Here is a 22,898-nt window from a genome sequence, read left to right on the forward strand (position 1 = left end):
GACCCCTAGTGGATACTTCAGGATACAACAAATCTACATACTATCTCGCTAGAAATGCAATCAACATGTGTAAAAGTGAAAATATTACCTTATTTGTACTAAATTTGTGCTCCAGGGTGGGCCTCTTTTGGAGGCAGAATTTTAACGTTAGGTATTTTGTACGTAGCCTATTAGTGTTAATATATTGTTACATAAGTTTAGTTCATAATCAATCAGCATCAATTGCCTTTTTTTTTAAATTCAAGACGTTCAAGGCAATTCAAGCAACTTTTATCAAACTGGCCTTCTTCTTCTCCTTCTTCTTTCTTTTGTACCAGCTTAATGGAGCATTACCGCCATAGACATTATATACGTTGACACCACGTAGACTGAGCTGCCTATTGGAGCTGACGTATCGCGCGGCCGCCATCTTGGATGGGTCTCCAGTGCGCTCCCCTGCATTCATTTCCAATGAGCAATAATCATAACTCCTCTAATCTTTACCGGATTTTCACACGGTTTGAGTTGTTATAAGCGGCAGAGATTTAGTTATGATACAGGACACTGTCACACATTGAAAAATACTGCTTTCATGCTAAAATACTTTGTATTATGCTCTTTAAGTATGGCATATTGACAGAGGCAGACACTACTTAAGTATTTTACTTTCTACATAAAAGTAAATTTTCAAGTATCTGTATTTTATCAGTCTTTTTTCTTTGGAAAACTTATATTCCAAAGCATATTATCATAATTTTTACTCCACTACATTTCATAATTTCAAGTTTTTGGTTTATATTTAAGTACATTAGACATCTACTTTTTTACTTTTACTTAAACAGTACTTTAGTACACAATTTTTATGTAATTGGGTATTTTATGTAATTAGGTATTAAATTAATTTTAATATGAATGAATTGAGAATGAATAGAGTGCCGAAGTCATGACGTCACTTTGTAGGCCAACCCGGAAGTTAGCGGCGCATGGGTTCCCTCGATCGAAAAGCCATTCATTTTTCCCATAGACTTTTGGAAAATCGCAAAAAATAAGATCTGTGTTCAACAAAGAGTTATGAACCTTACACGTTTTGTCTATCAAGATAATCTTTATAAGTTAAACGAAAATGTATACATTTTGAAGCCTAAATAAAGCCGTCAGATATAAAATGCTAACGGTATGCTATAAACGGACTACAGCGCACCGGTCGCGGATCAACGTCATCATCAAGCTTCCTCAAACTTTATTTAAAAAAGCACGCTCGCTCATTGTGATCTGCGCTGTTTATGGACACTTATCCACTTTTTCATGAGAAATATTGCACATTCGTTATTTCCAAAAATGTTAGAAATTTTGTTTACGCGTGATTTTTTGTTAATGTTTTATTTATTTATTAGTTTAATTATTTCGTTAGTTTATATAAACCTTAATATTATCATTGTGCCCCAAATAAACTTTAAAAATTATATTTCACTGTATTATGTTTGATTGTATGTTTGCATACCATTTGCTAATTCGCCAGAAAAAAAAAAACATCTCAGAAGCACTATTGCCGTATCAATTTCCAATCTTATGTACTTTTTCTTACTTAGACGATAGAAAACCATAGATCGAGGAGAGAGAACCACTATAAATCTGGACATAACAGTGCAGCTTAGATGCTGGTTTACTTACCGGTATTGTAAGGGCCAGCATGAGGGACAAGGTTTATCAAGTGTCATTAATTAAAACTATGGAGAGATAGAGGAGTTAAATAAAGTGTTCTATGTATTTATAAGATAACTATACAATCTCTGAACAAACAAAACACAGTTAAATTCCAAACATTTAATATAATAGTTATATATAATTATATATGTTAAATTTAAAGAGAATTGTCCAATAGCATCAATGCTTAAATACAATATATTATAATTAAACCATATATGTTCTCTAAATAAACAATATATACTAATTTTGTTCACATTTTCTATATATTTTTACCTGGTAATCCACAAGCCCCAATGTGAGAGCCTGTGTAGTAAATTGTATCTCACATTACTGTGAGCTGACTGGTGTATAGTTACAATAGTATAACATTTAATTTTTGGTATTTGTTAGACAAGGGACTTACAGTGCATTCAAGCTATAGATATCAGCGCGTTCTCTGGGAATTAAACAAAAGTTAACAAAATGCTCCAATCACTGATCCACAGAAACATTGCAGCACGTTTTGTAGTGAACATCTTTATTTTCATAAAATAAGTAAACTTTGTCTCCGGACAAAACAAAACATTTCAAACTACAGTCTCTCCACAGTACAAAAATATTTGGAAAAACTACAATTTGAAAAGACTAAATATATAACGCTATGTATATTAACTGAAAGGTAAACTTCTGGGAACGTGAGGCTGAAAGGCTAGTGACAGATTTCCTGTCATGATGACGTCTAAACTCCCCGCCAAGGATGTAGTCCCTATTAGCAACTTGTTAGCAACCACCGTTTTTAAGGCACAATTAAGTTTTAAAAAATCACAAGCAGATTATAACTGGTGTATTTTATGTCATAGAACAAAACGTGAAAATATTTAGAGGTTTTGTTAACCACAGACCTTATTTCAGGCGATTTAGCAAAAACCCATTCAAAAAACCCATAGACTTCAGGGCGAGGGAACCCGTAGTGCTAAAATGCTACCTCACTTCCGCGTTTTAGCCTACAAAGTGACGCCATTACTTCGGCACTCTATTGGCTGTGAGAATCATAGATATGTATAAAGGCTAGATGGCTCAAGGCGGAGTCCCTAACGGCATCACCTGGCGGCCATCTTAGGACAGGGCGCTCGCTCACTCGTAGCATTGAGTTTAATGGTGCAGGTACTTTTAAATGACCATAACTTGCTCAATTTTCTACCGATTTTCAAACGGTTTGGGTTTTTACAAACGTTATTAACGTGGCTATAATTCTGGATGCTTTAACATGTTTCATGAATTTATTTTTTATTTTTAGTATAGGTATGCAGTGTCATAGGTACATCTTTGACGTTTATAACAAACCAAACCGTTTGAAAATCGGTAAAAAATTAAGCAAGTTATGGTCATTTAAAAGTACCTGCATCATTAAAACTCAATGCTACGAGTGAGCGAGCGCCCCGCCCCAAGATGGCCGCCAAAATGCGGACGCTGCACTCAATTGGCCAGCAGCGCGGACGAGCCATCTAGCCTTTATATCTATGGTGAGAATTTTCATTCCAAATAGCGGCCGCGCTACTGAAGCGCCATCTAGTGGCTGTTGCTAAAAACGAGTCAGAGTTTCCCCTCTTGTTCTTCTATACTCTTTGCTACAGAGCTTTGACGACTCTGTCACAACAAAACCCTCCCGTTTTATAGCAACTTCCCATTGCCTCCTCATGCCTGTATCACTGGGAAACCTTCAAATGTGAAGAAAAAACAGCGAGGGATCATGAGAGAGAGTACCAGTTCCTGCTGAACGTTGACATAATATTATAAATAATAACGTAAAATAACCAAAATGATTGTTCAATCTTACTTGTGAAATGTAATCCCATGTGATCTGGAATCAATACTGCGCCGGTTATTGCAACCGTAAGCTGCACAAAATATGGCCATAGTATGGCTTTCTTTCCGTTAACTCCCATTGACTCTGGTGCTAGCGTACAGTGAGGAGACCCATCCAATATGGCGCCGGCGCTTGATACGTTCCAGCACGTCATGAGGTGTCTACGTATATAATGTCTATGAATACCGCCCCCTCTGTTCCGGAATATGGACCTGATAATAGGTCTACTGTCTACTTTTCAATTACATATATATACAAAAAAAAACTATTTAAATAAACACATTTTCATTCCTACATTATCTCCCCTTTCCCCCATAACTATCTCAAATCCTATTATATAGCCCTGTCTCCTTCAGAAAAGTCATCAGTACCCTAAACTGCGCCCTATCATTATCACCCAGTAAACTTTTTAAAGTGAACTGCTGTTCTCCTATCTCCCTAAAGTCACTACTCATTTTGTCTCTTTGTTCTAGATATCTCTGACAGTCCAATTATACATGTTCTACTGATTCCTCCACTCGACATTCTTCACACAATCCTGTCTGATGTTTGCCTATATCAGGCCTAAGTGTGTCTTCTAAACTTTGTATTTGTGCTAAAAGCTGCAGTACCACCTACGCCCGTCAGAAGGCGCTGATGTCCAAAGCATGCACCTTCAGCTTCGCAGAGAAAGGACAATGTAGGACTATCGCTTATGTTATGGCACGCCACAATCAGAGCTCAAGAAAACAACGAGAGAGGTTCCAGTAATCCAGTCAACTTACTTAGTTAGTTGGTTTGGTTGCGCCATGAGAATAACTTTAGTATAAATGCACTGAAAGAGCCTGATATGAACTCGCGTTTCGGAACGAGAACAATTCGAGAAGTCCATGCAAGAACAATGAAGAGATATGGATATAAATGAGTCATGCTGAGGAGGAATAGAAACCACTAAGTTCAGCAACCGAGTATTTATATATACACTATCGATATATACGCGTTTTTAGCCTGGCATGATCTTTATTGTTTTGACGTTTTCATTTGTTTGAATGTCCTGATGATGATGACGAGCACGGGAAAACATGGGAATACTCTCGGTAAGAGACTTCTATCGCATTTGGGAATAAAATAAAGACTTGTTGTTGTTTTTTTACAAGTTTGTTTTGAACGTTGTAAGAACGTTCGTGCATTTGGAAAGTTTACCGCAGTAGAAATGATTTATTTTCATTGATCATTGCTGTGTTTGTTGAGCTGCCTTCATCTCTGCTGCTGCTAAACACAATAGAAACCTTTGTTAAACTTTGCAATATGGTTGTATTTCTTAACATTGAGCAATATTTATGAATCTTTCGTAATGTTTTGTTAATGCCAGTAAGTTACAACTGTTCACGTTAATGTGCGTTAACTAAAAAAAAATGTAAATGAAATACTGAAATGAACACGAACTAAGATTGATAAATGCTATAGAACATTGCTCGTTAGTTCAAGTTAGCTATTTGGTTAGGTAATGTTTACAAACATAACCGTGTTTATAAAATATAACCAAACTATTACAGAAATTCTAATGATTGAAATGGGAATTGCACTGGTTTTAATGGAAAATATAATGGTATATGTGGTCTCTACTATGTGTTGGGTTAAGATTTTTTATCTGGCAACCAACCAAGCACAGGTTTTAATAGTAACAGCTTATGGTTCATAGTGATTTTTTTAAAGGTGCCATAGAATTAAAAACTGTATTTACCTAGAAATAGATGAATAATAAGAGCTCTGTACATGGTAATGACAAATCATGATCCTCAAACGTCTTTGTTTCCACATTTTTATGTAAAAAAAAAAAGGACAATTCCTGGGGTTGTAAATGGATATTTTAAAATGTTTCTGGATATTTTTTGCACTTAATAAAGTTACATACCTTCTATGTAAATATCGAAAAACAATTTAACATATTTTAATGCATTCTTTGGCACCTTTAATGGAAACTATCATATTTGTATTGTTTTTTCAGCAGGGATAGCCAACTGATGCAGACATGCAAGTGCTAGAAATCTCGCCAAAATTATGTCTGCGTCCGAAAACTTAGGCAGCTGACTTGTTGACTTCGGAGGCATGAAGGCAGCTAAGGGAAACGCTTTCAGACACACTTCATAGGCAGCGTGTTTGAAATATTATCAGAGAGCGCCTTTGTGATAAATAATCACATATTAAAAAACTACAATACTAATTTCTCGCTAGAAATGCAATTAAAAAGGTGTGAAAAGTGAAAATATTCATTTATTTACACTAAATTTGTGGTCCGGCTGCTTTCTTGGCCGCCATTTTATTTTTTTGAACTTGACCAATCACATTTCCCATGCGCACACATGCATAGAATTGTGGGACAGGACGATGGAGGTACCTCAGGAGTCAGGAAGTAAACCTAACATTGGATTCGGACATGAAGTTCCTGCCTTGGAATGCTGCCTCAGAAGGCAACAATTTAGAGTTTTCGGACGCAGCCTAAAGGGCTCGTTATAGTTGTGCGTAGGTCCTACGGTGTAGCCGTGACGGCATAGGATCCACATCGGTTTTCATTTATACTTTTGCGTCGTTGTCCGCGTCGACGTGCAAACACACGCGCAGACCGCTGGTAGGCAGTAACCACGCGTGTAACCACAGGAGCGCGAACGTCAAAGAAGAAGAAGCTTAGCAAGTTAACCCACAAACGAAGAAGAAACAGCAACTTGTTGTGTATAATTTGAGAAGACCCGCAATGATGGAAGTAAATGAACAGCTACTTTTGATGCAGTTTGAGTTAAATCACTCCTCAACTCCTCATCTTTGTTTTTACCGTCACAAACGGAAATACCTATGACGCAGTTTTTTTACCTGATGGGAGGGGTTCTGGTGGACCAATCACAGCGCTTGCGGTCCGCGTAGATCTGACAGTTGTTAAAATTTTTGCGAGGTGCACGTCAGGTTACGCAGAGCTACACACAGGCTACGGATAGCCTACGCCATAGCTACGGCGTAGAACTTACGCACGACTATAAATCGCCCTTAATACACCGCGTTTGAAGCGGCAAAATCACGTCTACCGAGCCTGGTTTGCCGTTTGAACTGTTTGAATGCAGTGCGTCTAGAGCGAAGTAGACGTGCAAAAAAGCAAGCATCTGACGCACGTCAGAGCCGAAATCCATTTTTTGTGGGAGGGGCAAGTGCTATGCGGTTGTCTGTTTGCAAGATGACTGATGTTGATTGTGCATTTATCGAGAGAGTTACCGGTTTGTATTTGGTAACCTTACTTTAGGGGTAAAATAAACGACGCGGGTCGATAACCGTCACGTGACTCAAAAGTGAAATGTGTATTTACAACTTACCAGGTTGCCCAATGTCCTCACTGACACTCTTCCAAGCAAGGTCCTTTTTATTCCTGTCTCTATAGAAATAAAAACTTGTGTCGTATAGCTCTGGGTGACTGCTCCCGGACAATATCAAGCGTTCCTTCAGGTTGAATGAGTAACTCTGGGCGGGGCTGCCACCACAGCAGAAAGCAGACTCCTGATTGGTTAACGCAGCGCGAAAATTCGCCAAAGTTAAACATTTTCAACTCGGGCATCAAACGCAAAATGCACAAAAAGCACCATTTGCGTGTATCGAGCCATTCGCACGAACTAGACGCGCGAATAAGGTGGAATCAATCCTGATTTAGTTTGGGAATGACTGAACCAGTTTTCACCTTCTGTGCCAGCTTCTCTGGAATTATTTTTTCATTGGAAATAGGCCTACACATAACCTTTATAGACACTTTATTTTTTTAAGTGTATCTTAAAGTTGTGTGCATCGGTGATGTTTTGTTTAACATTGTTTCGTTTTGCATTAAAAGCTGTGTGCCGTCTCACATTTAGTTGAGCTTTTAGCTGGATGAAAATATGAATATTATTTCATGCTGACATTGCAGCCTTCAGCTTCCACATCTGTAAGCTGTTGAGGTATCATTTCAGCTCTGAAAATAGAAGACAGGAAATGAGTCACATTGATGGCTAAGGTTGTTATTAGGGTTGACAAGGCATGCTGACAGATGACTGCTGGTGCCAAAATGAAACTCAGAGCATGTGTTTTCACTGGATTGCACAATAAGGCAATGAAAGAAACAGGCTTGGTACATTTAATGGCATAGTTCAACCCAAAATATCAAACTTTCTTCACTGCTTTTAACCTATTTATCCTTTTTCTGGAACACAAAAGTGGATGTTATATGCTGGATGCAATAAATAAAGAGTTTTTAAACTTTAAAGGTGCCAATGAATGCATTGAAATCTGTTAAATTGTTCTTTGATTTTACATAGAAGGTATGTAACTTTATTAAGTGTAAAAATTACCCAGAAATGTAACCCTAGGATGTAATGAAATGCATACATCATGATTTATAGGTATGCTTGTTTGGTTTTGCTTGCACAGGGTTCTCAGTGATGTCGTGAAGATGGGCACTATTGTGGAGAGTCAGGCAGACGCGGGCGGTTGAGCTGGCGTTGAGTACAGAGAGAATGCACTTATTCCATGTTGGCACCAACAAAATCTGCTTCCTGCTCTCCGTGCTCTTTTGTGCCCTACTAGTGCTTCTTATACCCTCACTACAAGCACCACAGCGCCAGGGGGATCTGCCCCAACCCCGGCCGCATGCCAAGCCCACCAGAGCCGGGCGCATACGTGACCTCCGCAGAAACCCCGACTCAGCCGGACGCCAAGGAAGTGACAATGCCAAGGATGACAGTTTCACCCACCCACATGCTCTCAAGGGCCGATCCAAAGACTTGCAAAGGGTGTTAGAAGGGGACACGGCACGTGCCAACTCTCATGGGTCCCATTCCAAAGACGCTTTGGACTCAAGAGACATTTTTATTGCCGTTAAGACAACCAGGAAATATCACAGGTCCAGACTGCAGCTTCTGTCCCAGACTTGGGTGTCGAAGGCAAAGGAACAGGTAATGAAGTGTTTAAGTCTTTTAATGGATTTGTCGATTTGTAGTCTATCATAATAAAAGCATTGTCAGTTACTTGACAATTAATAGTACTTCCTGTGGTTGTCTGTTGAACTATGCTGGTTGGTTATTTTTGTATTTTATGTTGTTCTATTTTGGCTTTTCTGATTTTGTCATTACTGGTCATCATAACCAGGCCTGCACAGAATCTGAAAATATGTAATATCGTATTACAGGACTATATTCTTAAAACCATTCTGCAGAATTTTCCAAAAAAATTGTGCAAGTTCTCATTTGCTCTGTCCTTCATCGTAGTTTGTTTAATTTTATTTAAACATCGCTGTTGGACATGACCGAACAAGTGGCATTTTTTACAACCCGATCTATCTGATTTGGGCCTTTTCATCAAAGAAAGCTATATCTATGAAAAGGTTTTGTCTATTTAAGAGCTTGAATACTGATAATTTCCCTGAATTGAATGAAACCACACAAAAATTGTTAAGAAGTAAATAATTCCAAGTGATGAATTTTCATTTCTTAACAATTTTTTAAATACAATTAACAATTTATTCAGTGGATATCTTTTACAAAGAAGATCCTCGCAGTGTCTTTATACACAGTGGTCAGTAAGTAAAATAGGAGATTTGGCAGCTGCTCTCTGGCAGTGTGCATGGTTGGGGTGGGTGGTTTTGGGGGGGTCTTGACTTGATACCCCTTAGGTCCTCTGAAGGAGGAAGTTCTTCTGCAACCTGAGATCCACAGACACAAGACGTCGTGTGTTTGCTTTCATCCGACTACATTCACTTGACTGCCAAAGGCGACAGGGAGGTAGACGTTCCCCCCTTCCTGAGGCCTCTCTCTGAATTCTGAGTGGGACCCAAGGGGCCCCCAAAATTGACTTGAACCTGCATTGCCGTGCAAGACCCATTGTTTTAAGATTGCACACAGCAAGGACAAGATGTCCTGGAGACTTTTGAGCACTCTGTTTCCACTCTTTATGCCAAATTTTAAACCCAAGCATTTGAAAAAATAATGCCAGTTGATGCCAGCGAAAACATTCTTTTGCAATTAGATTTTCTAATGTTTAAACTGGGGCAAAGGCAGATCGGACAAGAATGTTGTCCTAAGCCATGCGATAAGTGGGGCCCACTCAGGACCTCTTGGTAAAGTCTAATTATTGGGCCCAATGAGAGGGCACAAGAATTAAGTAAGCTACGGAGAAGTCTTCATTGAAAAGGTGAAAAGTTTTCTGAGGCAGAACAAGCTAAGAAATAAATTATGTAAGGCCTTAAACTGGACTAAACAAATGAGATGGATGAATGTAAGTTATATTTTGTGTTCTCTCTGTTGGTTTTTATTTTGAACGTGGGCCTGCTCAAACATGCTATTTGACAAAAACATCACTGACTAAGTCTTGGATTCAAAGATGGTGTTTTTCTTCCTGCAACTGTGGCTCTGACAGTTTATGATCTAACGTCACCTCATATAATGCCTGCATTTGATCAGAGATGTAGCATGATTTTACATTCTTATTATAGTCTGTGCTGGGTATAAGACTGCATACATATTCATGCCCATAAAAACTTATTTATAAGGAAAGTGGACAGCTTTTATAGTGTTAAAATGCTTTCTCTTATCTCAAATTAGCATGCAGAGACAACTAAAGTAAGGTATTTAAAGTTGACTTCCCAAATAGTGTTAGCAATGTGGCTCTCTTTTTTGAACAATGTAGTATGAGCAGAAATATTTTTTGAGTTTTTTTTAGTGGTCTTTACTATGGTAGAGTTTCATTATATTGCATATACTCAGGGTTAAATATTGAACTTAAGTATTCGTGCTTAAAGGGGTAGTTTACCCAAAAAGTATAATTCTGTTATCAACCAAACTGATCAGAGGCCCCTATGACTTCCATAGTATTCTTTATTGATACTGGGGAAGTCAATGGGGTCTTTAATCAGATTGGATACAATCATTCCTCAAAATCATCAGAACAAAGAAATTTGTACAGGTTTGTAACAACATGAGAGTAAGTAAATAATGACAGAAGAATTTTATTTTTGGCTAAACTATCCCTTTAAATAAGCATTATAGGCTATATTGGTCCTAGCTAAACAGCGAGGGTAAAATCCTCTTGCATGATCCACCTCTGGCATTCATCTATGTCGATCTGTATGGAAGGCAATTTGATGCATTTCTTTATTTCAGTAGCAACAGTGTAAGCACACTAAAGTTACTGTACAGAGCAGTCTTACTGTAAGTACATCTATCTGTTTCCCTCCCTGAAAGCTCTGAAGATGGAGGCAACAGTGAAGCGACTCAAATTAGGCTTTACTCGTTGCTCAGCCTCCCTCATAGTCATACCATCAACAAGGACATGAGTCCCTTTCACACATACAGTCTTTACTGGTAATTTACTGGTAAATTGCAGTTGACATGTCATGTGTGAACAGAACCTTTCCGGTAAATCAGTGCTCCCAATTTACTAGTAAGACAGGTTGTAAGATTAACAGTAATTTACCGGTAAGCGCTATGTGTGAACGAAAAATATAGGATTACCAGCATTTAGAACGGACTACGTCAGACCGCCCTGACAGCTTTGGCCCAATCAGAACGTTTTTATACAAGTGACGCGCTTACCCCCGCACTGTTTTACGGACGTTTCCACACACGCGCTGCTTGAAAGTCGAGCACACCTTAAGTTTACGTCCACATTTCTTCACCAAAGTTGTTTAAAATAGCTTACCACCTACTTGCCGAATTGCCGACGTCCTTTGCACGCCCTCTGTGAAGCCTAAAGTGCAAGCAGTACTGTTGTTTAAAACACATTTTCGGTTTGACGTCGCCTCATGCGTTTGGTCACGAGCAACTTCGCGACTGTCAGAGTTTACCATAGATGTGAAAACAACAAAATGCGGACCGTAGATATGAACAACGTGGATTGTTTACAAATACAACACTGAGCTTGCCGCGCGCCACAGGTAACTTCCAATTTCTCAACGAATTTACCGGTATTTTAATACTGATGTGTGAATGATGTCTTACTGGTAAAAAAAAGACGGAATGTCACTGCGTGTGTGAACAGCACGTTTTTGTATTTACTGGTAAATTCATTCCGGTAAATTCATGGTAATTTACCAGAATTACTGTGTGAAAGATGCTATTGTCAGCTAGAGTGGCCCGCCTTTCATCTGAGACTGCTTGTCATCTTGCCTTTCTTCTCCCTCCTTCTCTTTCACCATGTTCTCCTTCTCTTCCTCCTTCTTCAATATGTCCTCTCCCTCCTCCTTCATCATGTCTCCTTCCTCCTCCTTCACCACGTCCACCTTTCCCTCTCCTTCTCCTCCTCTTCCTCTCCCTCCCTCTCCTCCTCTGCCTTCTCTTCCTCTCCCTCCCTCTCCTCCTCCTCCTCTGCCTCCTCTTTTGCCTCCTCCTCTCCCTCCTCCTCTTCTTCCTCCTCCTTCTCCTCGACCCATTCCTTCATTTCTCTGTGGATCCATTGTTCCAAACCTCAGTGAACTGATTCGGGCCCTTTTATCTATCTATTGAAGGATCTGATTGATGTGTGTTCAATTTTGACTCTTGGTGTTTCCACCTTGGTAAATGTTTGCTAATTGAGCCTTAGCTGTGCTGACTTGAGTGAACAGTATTGAATGCTGGTGCTTTCCATATGACCAGATGGTGTAAGCATTGAGAAATGTGGGGATTTGTGTGTAGAGTTTTGAAGTAAAAGTTCAACAAATCTGACTCATGTGTTAAAGCAGGGGAGTAGTGTTTATAGTTCAGCGAAATGATTGTGCTTCTTGAAAAATGGCGTTATGGTTTTGAAATTTTAGTTCAAAGGCTTGGTTATAGTGTTTTAGCAACCGAGAAAAACTTTAATACTGACCAATCATATGTTGCCACGTCACTACAGGTGTTCCAAAGATCTGGGCCAGAAACTATGTGTGAAGCTGTGTGTCCGAATTCGCCCCCTATCCCCTACCCCAAAATGTTGGCCATTTTGTAGTGTTCCGAGTGAACAACTCATTTCCTACATTCATTACATGCTCATTTTTACCCACAGTGCACTTTGATTTTGAGTATAGACAGTTTCATTGGACGCAAGTGCGGTGGTGGCGCGATACGCGTCTGGTCCGAACTTTACTTCCGGTATCCTTTTTTTAATGGTTTGCCTAGTTGATAAACTGAACTCTTAAACAAATACCTTGTCGAAAATAACAAATGTTTTGGTTTCCTAGCTAATCTATGTGTTGTTTATTTTGCCTGTTATATAAATAAACTAACTTTAAAGTACTCTGTTGTTATTTATTCTGAGCGGAGTTTAGTGGAGCTTGTTACTGCTGAAACCGTCTATACACTCGCTAATTTAAGAATCTCCACAACAGTCTTTGACGCAAGATATTTTTGTCAGTGTACAAAATGACTCACTTGTTCGCTTCTTCCTCATATAGTGGACTCAAATGTCATTCGCTATATAGGGAATAGTGAAGGAGGGAGCAAGTGAGCGGTTTTTAGATTTTTTCCATAGAAACCACATGGCAGCGCACTGAAAACTACTCCAACATTGTCCTCACATTGATGATTGAGCAGATACTGTATGTGTGAGCACCTTGTTTTCAGGCAGCAGTGAACACTTACTGATTTCTCTTTTGCAGACTTTTTTCTTTACTGATGCAGAGGATAAGGATCTAAGACAGAAAACAGGTAACACATTTTTGTATGGATGCAAGAAAAAGTTGAACTTAAAGAATAATATGTTAGAATCACTTAGAAATACAAATATGAAGAAATGTCATTCATTGCATGGCTCATCATGTCAACAGAAATAAGTGACACAGTGTCACGCTGATCTTTTATTTGAATGTCTCCTCAAGGACTCAACATCATCAACACAAACTGTTCTGCGGCGCACACCCGTCAAGCCCTCTGCTGTAAGATGTCGGTGGAGTATGACAAGTTCATCGAATCACAGAAAAAGTTGAGTTCATTTGCCACATATATCTGCCACATTATTCATTTTCTTTACAGGAACGCTATACAGTTTTGCATTGTTACAAAAGGCTTAAAAGGTGCAGTGTGTAATTTTTATAATGAACTCTTATGTTTTTATTACCTTAGAATGAGACCTTTTTATTTACATACACAGAGGGTCCCCTTTTTAAAAACTTTTATTATTTTTCAAATATAACAAAATAATACAGACATACAAAATTAAATAGTCAAAACAATATAAAGGGAGGGGGAGCAACAGACACAATACTTCAAAGTTTAAAGTCAGAGTGAAAAGTAAAAAAAAAAGAAAGAAATAAACAAATAATGCACATAATTAAACATCTTGGTGATTACAGGACCATTACATTCTTTTCATATGATCCAATAGTTTGGAAGAGATACAGTTCCAGGCATTAATTGTAGAAGGTTTTGCATATACAGAGGGTCCCCTTACGTGGAAGTCGCCATTTTGTGCCGCCATGTTTCTACAGAAGCCCTAAACGGAAACACTTTTTTTAGGGATGCACCGATATGGAAATTTTGGCCGATACGGATAACTCTTTATATTTGGGGGCCGATAACCGATATATAGGCCTATAAATATTCATATTATTTTCACAATGAAAAACTCCCAGACCGCGGACATCTTGTCTTTGCGCTAGACTAGCAAACTCTTCTTAAGCCCGCAACACGTGTCATCTTCGTGCTATGTCACAGAAAGCACCAATCAAAACTCCACATGGCCAGCAATGAGCAAGTGAAGTGGTTCAACAAACCAAAATAATCCATAATTTATCGGCTTTCATTTATCTGCCTAATTTTGCTATCATATTTTTAATATATTATATTAAAAATAAGCAGTTATCGTCTGATAACGATATGTTGGCCGATATATCGTGCATCCCTACTTTTTTTACTAAGTTGTCTGTCAATTACATGTTTTTCCGGTGGCGGCTATAATCGCTTCTCCATGCGTATCAAAAGCGAGGGGTGAGCAGTGTACTGAGCCGTTGGTTGCAATTTGCAACCTCACCACTAGATGCAGCTAAAATTTACACACTGCACCTTTAAGAAATACATTTTAGCACAAGAAATAGAGACATAAGATAAACAATAAGTGTAAAAATTTAAATACTCAAACGTTTTGCATAAGAAAGCGATAGCTACTAATTGTAAATATTGTTGAATTTTAAAAGGTCTATTCCAGACATTGAAAGTCAAGGAATTTTATATTATTTTTGTCCAAGTCATGGAATATGGGGGATTTTGTTTGTCGCTTTAAATTTTAGTTTGCATTCCATCAAAATGTAATCCGCTTGTTAAGTTTTGATGTAAGGAATGCCGTTTCTGGGTCCGAGCCTGATTTCAAGTTAGACTACAATTTAAACAGACGCTGCTTGTTTTTTTTGTTTTTTACGGATTTTAGCTACATTTTTTATAAACTCGCGGTGTACACTACATTATCAGGATATTGGATCTCAGACATAGGTCAAGAAAATTCAGCTTTTTAGTCAGTGAAAGTCATGGAAAAGTCAGGGTCATTCGGCTTATGCTGCGTTTACACCAACCACGGTAAAGGCGTCAAGCACGAGTGATTTCAATGTTAAGTCAATGTGAAAATGCGTTGACACGCGTCTGGAGGTCTCGTGGCGCGAATGAGGCATTTAACGCGGCAAATGCAATTCCGCCTCATGGACGCGTCTAGTTCGCGCAAATGGTGCGAATTGAGTGTCTGGCGCAGTATGCGCGAATGGTGCTTTTGGTGCATTTTGCATTTGATGCGAATTTGCGGCTGATGCCTGAGTTAAAATTTGGCGGATTTTCGTGCCGCGTTAACCAATTAAGAGCCTGCTTGCTGCTGTGGCGGCAGCCCCGCCCGGAGTCACTCATTTAACATGAAGGAACTCTTGATATTGTCCGTAAGCAGTCACCCGGAGCTATACAACACGAGTTCTTATTTCTATATAGAGACAGGAATAAAAAGGACCTTGCTTGAAAGAGTGTCAGTGAGGACACTGACAACCTGGTAAGTTGTAAATACACATTTCACTATTTCTTGAGCCGCGCCGTTTATTTTCCTCCTATAGTAAGGTGATCAAATACAAACCGGTAACTCTCTTGATAAATGCACAATCAACATCAGCCATCTTGCAAACAGACAACCGCATAGCACTTGCCCCTCCCACAAGAAGCGGATTTTGTCTCTGACGCACGTCAAATGCTTGCTTTTTCCGCACGTCTACTACGATCTAGATGTGCGAATGCATTCAAACTGTTCAAGCGGTAAACTAGGCGCGGTAGACGCGATTTTGACGCCTGAAACGCGGTTGGTGTAAACGCAGCATTAGAGTGGGAACACTAAGAATTGTAATCAAACCTTTGTTTTACTAACAATAACGGAGCAAAAGTTTGCCTAAATATACAAATAATTTCACAATTTGCACACCCTTATTCATGCTAAATAAATAAGCTCAAAATATTAATTTCTCTCACAAAAGTATAATTTGGCAAAAGTGGAGTCATTTGGATTACTTTAATGATGGATGGATGTGCTTTTTTGAGCTTTGCCATGTTGGCACCTCTATCGGAAGACAACATCGATAGCATTTGATATGAAATACTTTGTGCTTAACTGAAAAGGAAGACATATACAACTGTGATGGCATGAGGGTAAATTATGAGAGGCTTTTCTTTGAAGAAAGTAAATGTGTTTTAATTAATACTTTATATGTGGGATATCTAAAGGAATCTATGCAAAGATGCAGTGTTGTAGCTTTCTTTTTTTTGTGTTTGTTTTTCAGGTGGTTTTGTCATGTGGACGATGATAATTATGTCATCATGCCCAGTTTGCTGGAGCTTCTCTCCTCCTATTCTCACACACAGGATGTGTACCTGGGCAGACCCAGTCTGGATCACCCAATAGAGGCTGCTGAGAGGGTCAAGAGCGATGGATCGGTGAGATTTCAGTGTTTTTTGACTAGAAAAAAATTTTTATTTACTTTTGATAAGGTTGAAATTTTACAGTCTATTTGTTGAATTCAGTATTTTAATCAAGTCTTTCTTGCCGTAAATGTTTTCACTCTTTCCCCGCCAGCGTTTTTAAAAAGTTGCCATTTTTTATGATTTTTACAAAAGTTTAATGCCTTCCGGGAAATGTTCTTCTTTTAATATATAAACATACAATATATCAAATGAAAGAACAGACCCTCTGCTTTCAAAAGCAAAAAAAAAAAAAAACATTTCATCCTACCTTTATTTGTTCTCTTTTTATCACCTCTCAAATATGGGTAGGTTTCTTCAAAAATACAAAATTTTGTACGAAAATCTGAGATCTTTGCATTTTTGTAAAGGAATTTTGATAGAGATCAGATTCAGAGCGATCATTAAAACATACATGGAGTTTATAATGTTTGTCCTTAGCGGTTGCTTTCGGTTTTATAAATTGGGTAAGAGCGCCACCTGGTGGAAAATTGCGAAAATACGGATTGTCGGAAACACTCGTCATTGACAGGGAAGCGCTTTCTCTTAATTGATGAGATAACTCGTCAATGGCGGGGAAAGAGATAATGGTGCTGATCTGTTGGACGTAAAGGTAGGTATGTATGTGACCCTGTCTCTAAAAACTAGGCTAAAGTCTCATATATTAAGAGAATTACAGTTTGGTTTCAGTTTTTTTATTAAATTAATATTTGACTTTAGTTGGGTTTTCACAGGCAGGGTCACATATTTGTTCTACCAAAAGATTGCATGCAGATTTGTGGTGGCCGTAGTTCACTTGAGCATTTTAGGATTGCAATCTAACGACAGTTCAAAAGTTATTTAGCTATTGGTTTGTTGCTTTGTCAATTTGTCATATAATTTTGTTAAACCTTTATTGTTGTATATGTTTTGCAGGTCTCTGTTAAGTTCTGGTTTGCTACTGGAGGAGCGGGGTTTTGTATCAGCCGGGGTTTAGCACTCAAAATGAGTCCATGGGCAAGGTAAAACAAGGCCTTAAATAACATCCTTTGTTTAGTAAGTTAGCTTATGGCGCTTTTCCACTGTGTACACTACCTACCTAGTACCGGATACTTTTTTAGTACCAGCTAGGTTGAGGTTTCAAGCGAGCTGTACCGATACTAAAATGTGTGACACAGATCATTGATTGGTCAGAGAGATTGATAAATGCAAAATTACCTTACCCTTGTGCGCCATTGAGCAAACCAAGTGATGTCGTCATCTGTGCTTTGTTCCCTTGAACCCTTTTAAGCAGTAAAAAAACATCCACATGCTCAAACTGGAGAACACATTACATTGACATGCTCCATTGCTCCTGTGTTGTGCGTTTGTTTGTATCGCGTTTAACAAACGCTTGCACCATGATGCCGCAACTACATGAAAAGTCTATAATCCCACCCACTTTAAAGCGATACTGATGGTGTTTCCCTTTGCAGGGTATAACTCAGCTGAACATGATGCTGCATGGCTTAGCTCACTTTCGTTTGCTTTTCAACTATAGTTTAGTATCACTTAAGAGTGGGTGGGATTATAGACTTGTTACAAATCATCATAAACACGAAACAAACAAAGAGACAACGTGGGAGCAACGGAGCATTTCAATGGAATGCAGTGTTTCCTATACATTAATTTAATTTGTGTCGGTCTGCCACAAAATCAAATTTGGCCGCCACAAATAGTTTTTTGCACTTGCGCCTCTCTCTCACATGACAGGTTCTGTGTAAACACATGTGATGTCAGTCACCTTACTCTGCTGACCGCTTATTTAAGCCTTGATGCTTATACTTTTGTCATTTTCGGATGCGGAGCCGTGCATAAAATTAAAAAATTATTTTGATTTTGCCCACGGCTCTACATCTGAAACCCATTACTCCATTATTAACCCATTCACGTGCTTGAATGTGCCACCACAAATAATCTGCAAGTCTGTGGGAAACACTGGAATGGTGTTCTTGATTCTCAGCTTGTGGATGTTTTTGAGAACTAACACAGCAGAGACGACAACACTGAGTTACTTTGCTCGACGGTGCACAAGGATAAGATACTCTTGTACTGGCTAATCTAATCTTGCCGCTGGTAGTGACGATTCTCTCTGAAAAATCTGTGATCTACCATGTTGACACGTCACGTTTTAGTAACATTACAGTCGTACCATGCATTGTAAAAGTGTTAGAAACTGTTTAACCCTCGTAAGACCCGATTTTTCCTGTATACGGTATAGTTCCTTGGGGGTAAAAATGACCACAGAGAATAAAAGAGTGATTACAAAAAATATATACAGTTTTAATGATACAAATAATATATCATATTTATAATATATCTCATCTATACATTAATGCTGTGTTTTGGGAGACATGAAGTACTTTTATACCCGTTACCACTTAATTCCTTAACTACACCATAGCTTGCCTGAAAAATACTTTTTTTTTATGAAAAATTCACATAAATTATGATTTAAATTGTTTTTAGATATTGATCTAGATGTATGTGTTGAATTTGGCCATTTGGTGTTTAGAAAAAAACATAAAAGAATTACAGTTTAGTAAATAAATCACTTCGACCAGCAAAGGCCAACTGCTCAACATCAATACTTTATTGATACATTTTGTGAATTTATGTTTATATAAACATTAGAAAGGACATTAAAAATAAATATTATTTCAAATTGTACCTTTCTGTGTTGAAATTTTCAGATCTATTCTGGATGCATAGATTTTTTTGACAAATAAAAAAAGAATTTTTTTGCATTTCCCATTCATTTCAATTGGGGTCATTTTTACCCCCAAAGGGACTTATTAAGTAACATTATTTACGCCTCTTTAGAACAACTGAATCAAGCCCAGTTTTTTTATATGAATCTTGACAGATAATCTGGAAAAGTCACAAAATCTTATTCCACTGAGATAAAGGAAACCATGTTTTTAGAAAAGTGGCTTGGAGGTAAGATTGACCCGAAGGGTCTTATTAGGGTTAAGTTAATCTACATGTAACATTCAATTAAATTGTATTTATTTGTAATAAACTGTGTTCTTTTCTTTTGTTGTTAACAGAAAAAAATTGCTCTTTTTAAGTTTATTCAGTGGGCACATGATGGGCTATGCCACCATTTTTACCATGAAACCCCAGTATTATAATCACAAGACAAGTTTGTTTTCTTAAAATGTGTTTCGGAAATGATGAGAATGACATGTTGTTGTCCCTGTTGTGGGCTTTGGAAAGGCGATGTTCTCATAAACGCCTCTAAGAGAAACCGTATTGAATCAGTATTTTGTCTTCACAGCAGCTATTGCCGATGCTTTTTCGATAAACTTAAATAGTTTATCTATGTTTGTTGTTCGTAGATGCCAGGAGACAGTATGCACTAAGTACAGAACTCTATAGCTTGCAGGCAAAAACACTCTTGAATGAAGTCAAGTAAAAACCATTTTTACCATGAAACCCCAGTATTATAATCACAAGTCACTTTTTTTATTTGCATAAAGACCTCAAACAGGTTTACATGCAAATGTGTGATACTTTTGAACAGTCATTAGCATTTTAACATGTGTGTAAATCGTTTCCTTACATGGTTATAGTTTATTGTTGTCCACTAAATGAAAGTGTTAAAGTTGTTTAGTGTAATCAGTGTGTTTGGTTTGCTCTCTTCTATTTTACAGCCTTGGAAACTTCATTACGACTGCAGAAAAGATTCGCCTTCCAGATGACTGTACAATAGGTTACATTATTGAGGCTCTGCTTGAAGTTCCTCTGACACACACAGGACTTTTTCACTCACACCTGGAGAATCTCCAAAGACTTCCTACTGACAACATTCTCAAACAGGTTAGACAACTGGGTGGCCCTCGAGCTAAAAGACAGGAAGATTTCAAAATGCTAAAGGCATCGACAGTATATTTCCAGCATTTGCTTGTGTGTATTATATGTCGATTGGTTGTAGATTTTGTACCACCCTGAATCCTACACTTTCTTCTTTAGTTTAACATTATTGTTGTGCAGGAGGGTTTGGCTTTCATCCCAAATTGCTTCCACTCCCTTATCTGTGTAATTTATATATCCCTCTTACATAATACCTGTACCGTAATACTAAGCCCATCATGTCTCTTATAAATGAGATCTGTTAAAGCACCTAAGTAACAGAGTCACCTGTCTTAACAGCTTTTGCTTTCTTCCACAGGTGACCCTCAGTTATGGTGGTTTTGAGAACAGGAGGAATGTGGTCAGTGTCGGAGGAGTGTTCTCATTGGCTGAAGATCCTTCACGGTACAAACTCACACTCAAAATAGGGTGGAGTCCAACAGTCTGCGACCACATTAAATATCTAGGAACTTTGGATTTATAAGTAGGGTCACTTGTCAGTGGTTTCATGTCGCTTTTGCTGCCTTAGAAACCATAGGTTTGTTTGACCTCATTTGGCACTGTGCAAACCGATCCGCCTAGGACATCAAAGTATCCCAAGATCAATTCAAAACAAGTACTCTCGCAATAGTTTGATGTCATACGCCGATTAATGTGCGCAATGCGGAAGTTTGTGTAATGCGATAGTAGCGTCTCGCACGCCACTTTGTTGTGGCTTCTGTTGAGTCACACTACAGACTTTCATTATAATATAACAGTAAAAAACTATTTAAATAGGTCATCCGTGATTTGTGCATCCAGTTTGATCGATTTCTATCAACATTGAGGATGAAGACTACAACTCTTATCAGATTTTGAGCTCATGTGCGTGCTTTCATTGTAATGAAAAACAGTAAAATGCAATAAAGGTCCTCTGCAGACATTTGGACTCCGCTCTATATGCACAAATTTTCATGAATAAATGGCATAACCTACTTTTTGCTGTTCATGATCTCTTTTTTGCTGGTTTTCATGATCTCTTTAGGTTCAAAACGGTTCACTGCCTACTCTACCCAGACACTGAATGGTGCCCACGCAAGACTCACTGACCTCTTACTGGGATATGAATGCTTCATCAAAGACTATTGCCATCTTTCCACAAAACTCTTTATGCCATGCCAATACTTGGAATAACTGAGGTGTTTGGCAGTATGTAACAGTAAAACATTGTGAAACATTGAAATGTTCAGGCCTCAAAAGCTATGGGTCGTTTTGTGACTGTAATTTATTTAAACATTTGTTTTCTTAAAATGTGTTTTGGAAATGATGAGAATGACATGTTGTTGTCCCTGTTGTGGGCTTTGGAAAGGCGATGTTCTCATAAACGCCTCTTAAGAGAAACAGTATTGATTCAGTATTTTGTCTTCATTTACTTCGGCAACTCAGCAGCTATTGCCAATGCTTTTTTAGCCTTTTGCGATAAACTTAAATAGTTTATCTATGTTTGTTGTTTTTAGATGCCAGGAGACAGTATGCACTAAGTACAGAACTCTATAGCTTGCAGGCAAACACTCTTGAATGAAGTCAAGTAAAAATACACAGACCAAAAATCACACCGTTTTTAGCAGTCCAGAAATGCTTTTTGTCTTTTGTTTACCATTTGATATTCTCATGTGTTTAATTTTTTTAGCAAAATGAATTGATTTGTTTATATTTAAACAAGGTGATGATAAACGTCTTGTAGATTAGAATCTTGTGATCAGTGTTCGTGTTTCTGTTGTTTCTTGTGCTGTCCATTTGTTTTCTTTGATTTTTGCACAAACATGTTCCTCACTGCAGGCCAGTGGTTTGCGTAACCATACCAAAACTACCCTTTAGTTTTAGTTAAATATTTTGTTCATGTGACAGCTTTCGCTTAGCATTATGCAGGATATGTAACACTGCCAAATGTTTCTGGAGTTGAGTGTTAAAGTGATTGCATCTCCATTGAGCTTTTTTAATCTGATGTATTAAACATTTTGCAAAGTATGAATTACGTTTTAATAAATATATTTATTATGCATGTACAGCGTATATGTGATTCATTTAAACATCTTACACTGCATCTATTGGAAACTCTCAAGAGTTTTACAGAGGATTATTTATTTTAGCTTACTTCACTGTAACAGCAATATTAAGGGGTGAAGTAATTAAATAAGATCGAGAAAACCAACACATTCAGGTCTGGGATGAACCGCAACCCTGCCCGCGCGTGCCACAATGGGAAACGGCACACTATTTATGTGAGCAAACATAGATGGAGGCATAATTCATGTTGCATGAACCTGTGTATGTAAATTGTTACTTCTGATGTTATATTTCAGATCGATGCTATATATGATGCTGAAAATTAATGCATTTAATGAAAAAAGTAAATGTAATTTAATTATAAATATAGTATTATATTGTGCAAATTGATTATAAGAATAGCTTTTTTGTATACATTTTTTAAATACGTTTTTGTATACCTGTATAAATTATATTTGAATTATGTTAATATAACACCTTAAATTATATCTGTTGTAATATGCCTGATGACAATATGATTTTAAAATAAAAAGCCA

The 22,898-nt window shown here is 38.0% G+C and overlaps 1 protein-coding gene across 1 annotated transcript; it reads left to right on the forward strand.

The window, feature by feature from the left end:
• Positions 1 to 4,150: 4,150 nt before the first annotated feature.
• rfng (RFNG O-fucosylpeptide 3-beta-N-acetylglucosaminyltransferase) lies at positions 4,151 to 22,357 on the forward strand. The gene is made up of 9 exons (XM_055175985.2): positions 4,151 to 4,608; positions 7,952 to 8,475; positions 13,128 to 13,176; positions 13,347 to 13,449; positions 16,266 to 16,419; positions 17,359 to 17,444; positions 20,118 to 20,283; positions 20,636 to 20,721; positions 21,341 to 22,357. Exons 2-9 carry the CDS (start codon positions 8,038 to 8,040, stop codon positions 21,402 to 21,404), a joined length of 1,146 nt encoding a protein of 381 aa, XP_055031960.2. The 5' UTR covers positions 4,151 to 4,608; positions 7,952 to 8,037; the 3' UTR covers positions 21,405 to 22,357.
• The last annotated feature ends 541 nt before the right edge of the window (positions 22,358 to 22,898 follow it).

This window comes from Misgurnus anguillicaudatus, chromosome 4 (genome assembly GCF_027580225.2).
Source record: "Misgurnus anguillicaudatus chromosome 4, ASM2758022v2, whole genome shotgun sequence".
Taxonomy (NCBI): Eukaryota; Metazoa; Chordata; class Actinopteri; order Cypriniformes; family Cobitidae; genus Misgurnus; species Misgurnus anguillicaudatus.

Coding starts and splice junctions, on each gene's coding strand:
- rfng (XM_055175985.2), top strand. CDS start 8,038: ATGCACTTATTCCATGTTGGCACCAACAAAATCTGCTTCCTGCTCTCC. Junction 17,445..20,117: donor AAAATGAGTCCATGGGCAAG/GTAAAACAAGGC, acceptor TCTATTTTACAG/CCTTGGAAACTTCATTACGA. Junction 20,284..20,635: donor CTGACAACATTCTCAAACAG/GTTAGACAACTG, acceptor TTTCTTCCACAG/GTGACCCTCAGTTATGGTGG.